At 40.2% G+C, this 11,716-nt stretch overlaps 1 protein-coding gene across 1 annotated transcript; it reads right to left on the bottom strand.

Moving 5' to 3' along the window:
• Nucleotides 1-10,140: 10,140 nt before the first annotated feature.
• Nucleotides 10,141-10,747, bottom strand: LOC131370042 (histone H4-like). Its single transcript, XM_058417072.1, has one exon. It carries the CDS (start codon nt 10,735-10,737, stop codon nt 10,357-10,359), a length of 381 nt encoding a protein of 126 aa, XP_058273055.1. The 5' UTR covers nt 10,738-10,747; the 3' UTR covers nt 10,141-10,356.
• Nucleotides 10,748-11,716: the final 969 nt, after the last annotated feature.

Raw genomic sequence — 11,716 nt, 5'->3', positions numbered from 1 at the left:
CTGGTCATCACCTGAGTGAACTACACCTTACCATAATCTACTGCCATAACGCTCAGCTCGTGCAGTGTGTGTGTTCTCCACACACTCCACACACACAGAGGATAAAATACGGCACTGAGTGCAATAAGAGAGATTCACACTGACTACTACAGTCCCTTAGGAAAGTGTGTCAAAACACAGGGGTGAACACACACACACACACTCAAGAAAATATGATCTGAAATAAGACACGCATATTCGCTTTGTAAGCCATTATGAATGGCTTGTAAAGTATAAGTAAATAATTAAAACATTTTTCCCGGGTTGAAAATAGCTGTTTCTGTCCACAGTGGAACAGGTGACATTTTTATTTAATTTATTTTTTTTAGGTGTGCTCATTTAGAGAGCAGGAACAGTGGCGCCATCTTGTGGATGGAAGTTTCAGAAAACGTGAGAAAATGTGTGGAAAATGTTAACAAAAGATAATAAAAAAGGCATGTTAAAAAAAAATCAAACTGTTAACATTTCAGGTGTATAAAAGTCAGGTATGGTTTAAAAATAAAGGTTAAAAACAAGCACTGGACATTTCCCGTGGGATGATGAAGAAAAAACATCCGGGATATTAAGAAAGTGTGAATTATAGTTTATTTTTATTTTATTTATTTATTATCTATGCTTATGGATACTGCTGGAAGTTGTAAATTTCCCATTGGGATGAATAGAGTATCTATCTATCTATCTATCTATCTATCTATCTATCTATCTATCTATCTATCTATCTATGTGAAGGACCCGGGGGTTCTAATAGACCTCAGCCCTGGCCAATCACAACACACCTGTGAGCTCATGGAGGCGGGGCTTCACTGTAATTATATATTTTATGGTGAAGTATTCAGTCAGTCAGAGGAGCGGCTCAGTGGCGTTTTCCACAGGTTTAAGTTTAAGTTTTAATTTAATGACAGTGTTAACTACAGATATAAGCAACCGCTTGCTTTCCTCAGCCCGGATTTAGCATAAGACGTTGATTAAAGTAGCAATAGTAGAAACCGTATCGGTAGAGATACGGGGAGTGAGCGGCTGGTTTCGTTTCCATGGTAACAGAGCGGCGGGTCTCTCCAGGATTATTGCTAGAAAATAAATAAATAAATAAATAAATAAAAGTAACATGTGGTATCTACAGAAACATTTTCCATACATTAGAAAACACACACACACACACACACACATATATATATATATAACCTTGTAATTAAAAAGGAATTTTATCTTTTAGGGTTCTCTCATTTGCCCCGCCCACAGCAGATATCACTTTCTAGCACTAGCTGGTAGCTCACTAGCTGTCTATCTGAAGTAGGATGGTTTTATTTATCAGAACAGACTGTTTTTATGTTGTTTTTTCACTATAGACCTACAGTGATTTTCAAGATGAAATTATAAATAGTGACTGTAAAAGGTATGGGAGTGGCATATTGGTATTTGGGCTAGTTTTGATTGTATATTGGGATGGGTTTATTATGCAGATCTGGCAACTCTGATTTAGGAAACCTCAGGAGGAAGACTGCACACTCAGTTGGACTCCAACAGGTTATAGTTTATAATTGTGATTCTGTCTGAAGTGCAGCAGAAGACCGGAAACACCTGCAGGTTCTGCTTTATGTTTACAAAATAGCTCAGCTTCACAGAAGACACATAAAGGTTCACCATCACTCATATTATTTTAGTTGTGGACCATCAGCACAGATAGGCAGGTGATGTGTGTTGCGATGGTATGAGTAGACCAGATAGTAGCATTGCTCCAGTTATTAAACAGCTCTGTGTAACTGTATAGACTCAGAAAGAGTCCACTAACTACACAATAATCAGCTAACAGCACCCTGATAAACTGATACTGATGAAGTGGGGGTCTAATTGTAGTTCTACAGTGTTCACACAGTTTAAAAGCTGCTGCAGGATACAGTTGTTTTAATCTAACAGGCTCATTGCTCTCCAGTTGTTCTATATATAATTATATTGGCCAACTACAGAAACCCCAGAGCTCTATATAGAACCCCAAGGAACCTCTTTTTTTAAGTGCAGGGTGTGATGTGATGTGGAAGGTGGGAGGTGCAGGCTGAGCAGGTCAGGTGGCTGTCAGTGTTGGGAATGGACACATGGAGGTATACAGGTATGCTGGAGCTGGTTGGCAGACTGGGAGCTGTCACGGTGGACACTCTGTGCAGGAGATACCACTGGCTCTCTGTGTGGTACAGCCCAGGCAGAGAATCATTCATCAAGCTCTCCTGACTCCTCACACACACACACACACACACATGCATTACACATATACCATTTTGTACTTCTCTATTCATGAGTGTGGAGACCCCTCTCACCTCTGATATCCATGGTTCTCATAGCCGTCAAGTCCGCTCTCCAGGTGCTGAGGGAGATAATCACTCCTATGATGGCGTGGATGTTTATTTCTCTTCCTCAGAAATGAAACGAATCAAAATCAAAAAGAACAACAACACAGAAAATACACTATTCATTTTCTAAGTTTTCCTCATTGTACAGGTGTATGTACCTGCTTAAGCTTTCCCTCCGCTCCTGCAGGTAGCAAATGATGAAGGACACTGACATGACGAGGATGATGATGCAGCTCACTAGCGAGGCCAAGATGGCCACTTGGAAGCCGAGGAGCTTCGGTTTCACGATGGCTGAGAAATAATAAGAACAGAATTAGTCCAAAAGTTTCTTTGTTTAATGTTATATAAAGTTATTATCTTATCCAGAACGCTAATGTGTTTTATTAACAGGAAGTATAAGCTGTTTCGCAGGCGATGTCATCAAACGCACGTAATGTGATGATGTGAGCTTTAGCAAAATAGGGTGAATTTTTAAAATGTTGAAATATAAATCACACAACCTGGGCTAATTTAAACCACATTTAGATTTTCAGTATAATCGCACTATTTATACTCCAGAATGGTGTATTAGGTGCAGATTTATTGCTCGCCTCGTTGACAGTGTACATGGGGGAGTGTTTCATTTTCTCACCAGTGTGTGAATGTGTGTCTCCACAGTGAACAAGCAAGAAACTGACCCCTAAGAATCATGTGATCAACCCGCATTCCTGTTTCATTAAGCCGGGTGTAACTGGCACAGCAATACCGACTAGGGCTTAGTGATGTGCTGAAGTTCACAAAATGTTTCTCTTTTTCACCAAACACACTTGCTTGGGGTGTGTGTTCCTTGCTCTCCAGATACTGTGTGGAAGTTATGAAGTCAGTCATGAAGTGTTTTAATCTTAAAACACTGTATTAAAGCCTGTAATTAAAACTTATTACTGATATTATGATTAAAATTCAGAACTTACCTTAAAGATGAGTGAATGCATAATGATAGCAACTGTTTCCTCCTTTGCTTCACATTAAGACAAATTTTAAAGCCTTATTATGGTTGATAAGCTACTGTATATCTAACATATTTACAGGCATTTTTTCCAGTTCTTGATCTACTTATCTGCTGACTGTAAATCTTTGAACCCAGAGCTCTTGTACCGGACACAGTGCAGTATAGCTCACCTGTACAGTTACTTGTTGGAGTCTCACTGTTATTAGTTGACTCTTTTGCTTCACTAGCATCCGTGGCACTCAGTGGAGTTCCAGTACAAGTCAGTGACCAAGCCAAAGTCCATGTAGAAGCCATAAAGAGAACCCATACGCATCCTGCCCTCCTCCAATCCTTCCATCTCTCCATCACACCTCAGCAGTCAGGTACACATGAGCAAACCTGTTTTCTCATAGCTGCTTAGAGTCCACATGCAGCTCTCACTAAGAGCTTTCCAAACAAACTCTGTTGATTCCACAGCCTCAGAAAAGCTCGGCTCCGCCCACCCAGTTCACCCAATCTCCAGTCACACGTTTCACATGATTAGCATTCAGCTATCACCTTAACGTTAACACGATAGAGACAGACGGAGGTCAACAACCAGGGTTTTAGTTGTCCACACAACACAGTTTAATGAAAGAGAGGTCAAATCAGATCAGTTAAAAGGAGCTGATATGAGATGTATGTATTTGTGAGACTTGGTGCAGTAGACAGACTGAGGCATGGATGATTCTGTGGCTGAATGTGCTCCTAATCTACCTCATCTTATCATACAGAAGATTATCCATGATTGTTTCCAGGTTCTTTCTCATTCTCATCTCAGTCACTGCCTCCATCCTGTCCATTTTTGTTCAACACCACCACAGAGCTGAACTTCCTCACCCGCTTGCAGTTTGTTGGCACCAGGAGTCCCAATGCCACGTCCCCAGCACACCACAACAAAGGATAGTAGCAGCTGTAGCGACTTAGTACACACATTCAAGGACCTGATCAGAAAGGACATCCGAGTATGATACGAGTATATACTCATAAAGGAAATAAAATTATACAACTGAGCAGTTGAGGGTTAAGGCTTGCTTTAATAGCTCTCCTTTATTGCAGAATTGAAACATAATGTGGAGGATCAGTGGAAGCAGGTGGTGTAGAAGTAGAAGGAGGTGTGGTAGTAGAAGCCAGAGGGGTCAGGGATTGGGGCAGTTAGTGTAGTATGGCAATGTGTTATATAAAGAAAACTGAATCTGTAAAAATAGCATTGTGTATGTATATTATGTTTATACAATACATTTGTTGTTGTTCTTTCGGCTGCTCCCTGTTCAGCATCACTACAGCAGATCATCTGAGTTGCATGTTTTGATTTGGCACAGGTTTTTATGCCGGATGCCCTTCCTGACGCAACGCTCCCATTTTTTTTATCCAGTCTTGGAACTAACACTTAGAATTAATCCCTCAGTGGCTGGGTGAGTTTCCTGCCCGGGAATTGAACCCAGGCCACAGCAACGGAGAGTACATATATCATATGCCACTGGATCACTAGGGGTCTTTCACAATACATCTGATCACCTACTTCAGATTTCACACAACAGACATGTCAAAATTAAAAGCATTCATATGATCATATATTCATATATTCTTGCTCAAAATGTTGTACTGTTATATAGTGGCGTCTTTATCAACACTGAAACCGATTGTATCACCTATTACTTATGAAGGCAACATCGTCTAGGCCGACAGAGAAGTCCCCTCCAGACCACCAGATGGCAACATCACCCATTGTTTGAACAGCTGCTGGCCACTTCATTTCTCCCCTTAATTATGTTGACCTGTTATGTGTTAGTACATCAGTCACACTATTAAAGGCCCTGTGTTTGTTAGTTTCTTTGTCTTGGTTTTGTTTATTCCATATAGTTGTTTTGCCTTCCATAGCTAAGTATTATCCTTTACGTTATTACACAGAATTGTTTTAGCTTCATAATCAGAATTACTTGTAAGACATTGGAAGGTCAAGTTACACCTTCACCCTGTGTCTGTTCTACACTGTCCACTGTTCACCTTTGACATAAGGGCTGTGGGAGAAATGAAAAGCCATAAGGTCCATAACAAGCATTACAACATTTATTCCTTATAAAATCACTGGAAATATAATTATATCAGCACTGTACACTTTGATTAATAATGTAGCTTTAACCCAGCTCCACATCACACACGAAGAAAAAAGTTTTTAATCTTTTAAAGATTTAATTTTTGATTAATGTTTTAATGCCACTTTGTACGTTTAATGAGTCTTGAATGCTCCAATACTATAGGGAAGTATTTTAGTGTATGTTTAGTGTTTTTTTTGTCAAACTTTCGGGGCATTTTGGACCACTTAACATGCTCAAAAACTCTTGAAAATCACCAGACAGGTTGGAATCTGCGGCCATTAGGACGTCACTGTGGCTCGGCCCTGGGCGTGGCACACACCCGTTACAGCACCCCCTGGAACATCTTGCTGCATAGCTGATACACACTTGCATCCATGTAAAACTTGGTACACACTTAGATCTCAGTGAGCTGAACAACTTTCACACTGCATGTCATTAAGTCTAATCCACAGGAAGTGAGTTATTTTGAGTTGTTTGCAAAACGCACCCAGTGGAATTTGAAATACTCCTCCTAGGGAATTGATACAACCGCCACCAAACCCAGGCTAATATGATCTCAAGGCATTGATACAACCACCACCAAACCCAGGCTAATGTGATCTCAAGACATTGATACAACCGCCACCAAACCCAGGCTAATATGATCTCAAGACATTGATACAACCACCACCAAACCCAGGCTAATGTGATCTCAAGACATTGATACAACCGCCACCAAACCCAGGCTAATATGATCTCAAGACATTGATACAACCGCCACCAAACCCAGGCTAATATGATCTCAAGACACTGATACAACCGTCACCAAACCCAGGCTAATATGATCTCAAGACACTGATACAACCGTCACCAAACCCAGGCTAATATGATCTCAAGACATTGATACAACCGCCACCAAACCCAGGCTAATATGATCTCAAGACATTGATACAACCGCCACCAAACCCAGGCTAAAATGATCTCAAGACATTGATACAACCACCACCAAACCCAGGCTAATATGATCTCAAGACACTGATACAACCGCCACCAAACCCAGGCTAATATGATCTCAAGACACTGATACAACCGCCACCAAACCCAGGCTAATATGATCTCAAGACACTGATACAACCGCCACCAAACCCAGGCTAATATGATCTCAAGACACTGATACAACCGCCACCAAACCCAGGCTAATATGATCTCAAGACACTGATAATGCAAAACTGATTTTTGATTTCTCACACGGTTCAGCCGTGAGGAGCCCTTAAACTTATGGCGAATAAAACGAAACAGGAAGTGGCTAATAACTTCTGTGTACATTAAGTGATCTACATGAAACCTTAGGATTATGTTAAGCATTGAAAGCTGATCACACTGATATGACAACTGTGAGTCTCGGTCATAGCGCCACCAACTGGCAGCAGGAAGTGTGTCACTTTTTAAAATCTCTAATATTTTCTCCCTTACTTTCACCTGATTCGGTTCAAAGTCAGTCAGAATAATGTCAAGACATGGCTGATGTGAAACTGTGAAGGAATTTTTGATACCTTGAATCATTACTATGGTGATGATTTACATGAGAACATAATAGAAGACAATGAATCTTCTCATATCTTACGAGTGGAAAGGCCTAATGTTCCAAAATATTTCCCATAGAGAGTGTACATGGGTATGAGAAAGTCCAGTGTGGCTGGTGCTATAAATACTAGACTATGTCCACTAGAGGCTCTTTCACCTTTATTTTTTTTTAATATAGTTTCATGTTTACAATTTATATATACAGGCATGGGTGTCGCTAGGCCATTTTTAGGGGAGGCCTTTAGCCCCCCTAACATTTCTACTCAGCCCCCCTAAAAATTCTGAGATTCTCCATAAACTGTACACAAATTGGGGTTCGCCTCAGTTCCTTTTAAATTTCATATGAAAACGGCGGCTCTTCGGTTCCTCCCCGTCTTTCAGCACGTTCTTCAATCCACAGACCACAGCATCACAGAGCGAGGATCAGAGGACAAGTGTGTGTGTGTGTGTGTATGTGTGTATGTGTGTGTGTGTGTGATCAGGAAGATCTTTGGCTTCAGTTCTCAAATGTTATACACATCTATGCATACAGTGGAATGCTGCAATAAGTTTGCCATCCTACCCTGTTAGTCAAACCTTTATTTTAATTAATTAATTAATTAATTTATTTATTTATATATATTTTTTACTATTATACTATCATTGTGGGCTGAGCCCCCCTTAAATGAAAATCCTAGAATCATCCACCAGCCAAAAAATGTATATACACTTTAGGATAAGAAAAACAGTATGATGTATATTATGTTAGTATCATATATATATATATATATATATATATATATATATATATCAATCTATAATGTATAGCAATAAATTTTGTAATAAAATATTTATACAAATTTTTCTTTCGCTGGAATGTGTATACATTTTTATGTATTTTTATCACCCTATATATATATATACTACTCACAAAAAGTTAAGGATATTGGGCTTTCGGGTGAAATTTCAGGATGCACCGAAAATGCACTATAACCTTTCCAGGTGAATTTAATTTGACCTTCTCTACACTTTTGAATGCACATGTCCAACTGTTCAGTGTTTCAGTACTTTTTGCAGAACTTGCTGTTCTCTAACAAGGTGCTTAATGGCAAAATTCACAACTGGTGTTTGATCCATGAATCGACCAATAAATTTTCTGGTTCCATTAGAATTGGTATTTAAACAGTCCTCTTCATCATGCTGTTCACATTTTGACATCATGAGACCAAGACCACACCTAACAACTGATCAACAGTACCTCACCATTGCGAGGCTTCAAACAGGATGTTCTCAGAGGGAAGTGGCTACTGAGCTTAGAGTGTCACAGAGTGTCATCAGCAGGTTGCGACAGAGATACAGAGAGACTGGAAGAGTCACAGAAAGACATAGAAGTGGACGTCCTTTGGCCACATCCCATGTTGATGACTGCTTCATTGTGAACAGTGCCCTGCGGAACCGGATGATGGATGCCACTCAACTCCAGGCACATTTAAGGGAGGTGAGAGGCACCCAAGTGTCACGTCAGACCACTTGAAACCGTTTACATCAGCGTGGTCTGTGTGCTAGACGACCTGCAAGGGTACCTGACCACACCACCAGGCACAGGCGTCATCGTCTTGCATGGGCCAGGGAGCATTTATTTTGGACGAAGGACCAGTGGACCTCAGTCCTGTTCTCTGATGAAAGTCGATTCACGTTGAGCAGAAATGATGGCCACCAATGATGTTGGAGACGTCAAGGAGACAAGCCTTTGGTGCTGTCAATCTTCAGTCTGGGCAGGTGTGTCTACTTGTGAATGGTACAGTGACAAGCCAATACTACCTGAATAACATCATTAATCCAGTCATTGTGCCCCTGCATGAACAATACAGGCCTAATTTCATCTTCATGGACGACAATGCTCCAGCTCATCGAGGTCGCATCATTAGGGAACGGCTGCTGGAGGCTGGGGTACCTCAAATGGAGTGGCCTGCACTTTCTCCAGACCTGAATCCCATAGAAAACCTATAGGATCAGCCGAGTCGCCGTGTAGAGGCTCGTAACCCTGCACCCCAGAACCTCAATGACCTGAGGGCTGCCCTTCAAGAAGAGTGGAATGCCATGCCTCAGCAGACAATAAGTCGACTCGTGAACAGCATGAGATATCGTTGTCAAGCTGTAATTGATGGTCAAGGGCACTTGACAAATTATTGAGACATTGACATTTTTTGTTGTGGTATACCCACCACTGTTGTTGGCTTTTGTTTCAATAAATTGTTTGAGATGAGGAAATCACCATTGCATGCATGGAAAATGTAAAAAGTACACGGTACAGTGATATTATATCATGAAAGTAGGGCATTTCCGCATCATCTTGCTGTAGCGCAGAAAGAAGCTCAGCCTTAAAATCCGCAATGCTGAACGGTGGGTCAGCGCTAGCTAACGAGCTAACAACACGCGATGAAGCAGCTGCAGCAGGAGAAGCAGGCCTTTGTGATGGAGCTGACACGCTACTAATTTTAACTGTTTTGGCAGGCATGTTACACAGATATCTAATAACCAAAAACACCACTTTAAAGTTGTCGAACAAACTGTAAACCTCCACAACTGGGTGGTAAAGAAAATGTGCCCAAAAAAAACAAAACAAAACAGTTAGATTTGGCGGGTGCTTCCAAGTACACGTCCTACTCCATAGTTAGTCACACCGGAAATCCATACTGTTCATTCTTTTTCTGATTAATCTATTCTACATTTTGTCTTAGTATCAGTTTGTGTGTGTTAATATTAAAAGAAGCCTCACCCCATCTCTGTTTTTACTTCATATATCTACGGATGTGGCTTCCTGTTGGTCTAAGACACAGAGTCTCAGGAGTGTCTGCTTTCGTTTTCATTTTTCATCAGACAACACGCCCTTTTAGTGTCTGAAAAATGTATGAAATTTTTGTTATTACTGTTTAAGGACATATTTCTCTGTCCTTCTATATGTTTACTGGGTTTACATAAACCCAAGATTCAAGTTTATTTGTCATATGTACAGATTTCAGTGACAGTCAACAACTACAGCAATATAATTTAAGCAACAAATATACATACATAACTATTTCCACTTTTTCTCTACGTTCGATCGTCTTGTCAGTCTTGTGCATATAATTTTGCCACTTTTGCTCCTTAGTAGTACAGAGATTGTATTTGTCGTGTGTGTGTGTGTGAGAGAGAGAGAGAGAGAGAGACCCGATTTCTTTTCTTAATCTTTCTCTCACACAAGCAGTAAATCAGAAACAGCTCTTTCAGGATATTTGGGTGGCTCTTAAAAGAGCCGTTGTGTTCTCGTCGTTCAGTGTTGAAGCGTTTAGTCATTGAAGCCGTACAGATTGCGTCCCTGGCGTTTCAGGGCGTACACCACATCCATGGTGGTGACGACCTTTCTTTTAGCGTGCTCGGTGTATGAGACGGCGTCACGGATCACGTTCTCCAAGAACACCTTCAATTGATTGTAAAAGTCTTCGCATGTTAGGCTGGAAATAAGTTTAACATTGTAATAGCGAACCAGACGGTGAACAGCCTGTGTGAATATTCTCTGGATGTTACTGCATTGACGCCTTGCGCCCCATCTGCTGAATCTCTTGCGGCGAACAGCCGGCTTGGTCATTCTATGGATGTTAAGGACCTTATGGTGACACCTTGCGCCCCATTTGCTGAACCTCTCGCGGTGTTTGCCTTTACCACACATCCTGCTCTGTCGAAATGAAACCGCTTAATGAAACTCACCACCCAGCGCCTGCTTATTTATCTGCCATCTCCAGGACCTTGTTGAGAACAGGAGAGGATGCGGGCCTGAACGGAAATGAAACCAACAAAATGAAACAGAACGCCACAGCTTTTAACTTACCAGCTTCTTTTTCTTCCTAATCCTTTCTATATATACATTACTGTTATTATTAGTAGTAGTAGTCGAAGTTGTAGCAGCAGAATCTAACTCAAGATATGCAAGTGTAAGTAAATATACAGTAAAATCACTCTGTGGTTGTATATCATCATGCAGCGCTTCCTGAAACACAATCGAGTGATTATTTTATTCACTACCCTTTATTCTTTCTTTATTATTTATCCTATTAATTATTTAATCTAATGTATTCCTCTTCTTATTCTTCTCATAATTTGTTAATCTATTTTCTAAAACACATCAAACAGAGAATCATTGAGAAACACTTAAAATTAAAATGTATCATAAAGATACTACATTACTAATTAATTCCATTTTAGTGGCATGTTGAGATAGTTATATATGATTTTTGTATATACAGCTTAAGGTTGTATCCTGACATCAAAAGGCAATTATTAGCATCAACTTTTACTAATACAATTAAACGATAATTAATGTTATATCTGAAATTTCAGAGAAGAAATTTGGAATACACATTTCTGCCATTTGGCAGATGCTCTTATCCAGAGTGACGTATAAAAGTGCTTTAAAGTCTCTAATGAATACATTAACACTGGTTCAATAGGTTACAGACTTAGGATACTATTAGTGTAAAAACTAAATACAACATATAACAATACATAAAAGACAGGAAAAAATTTGAGCTAGTTTAAATGTTTTAGGAAGAGGTAGGTCTACAGTCGTTCTTTGAAGACGGTCAGTGATTCGGCTGCACGGACATCCGGGGGAAGTTCATTCCACCACCTTGGTGCCAGTGTAAATGGAG

Source organism: Hemibagrus wyckioides, linkage group LG19 (genome assembly GCF_019097595.1).
Source record: "Hemibagrus wyckioides isolate EC202008001 linkage group LG19, SWU_Hwy_1.0, whole genome shotgun sequence".
NCBI classification, from domain to species: domain Eukaryota; kingdom Metazoa; phylum Chordata; class Actinopteri; order Siluriformes; family Bagridae; genus Hemibagrus; species Hemibagrus wyckioides.
This window is presented reverse-complemented; position numbering and strand designations above follow the sequence as displayed.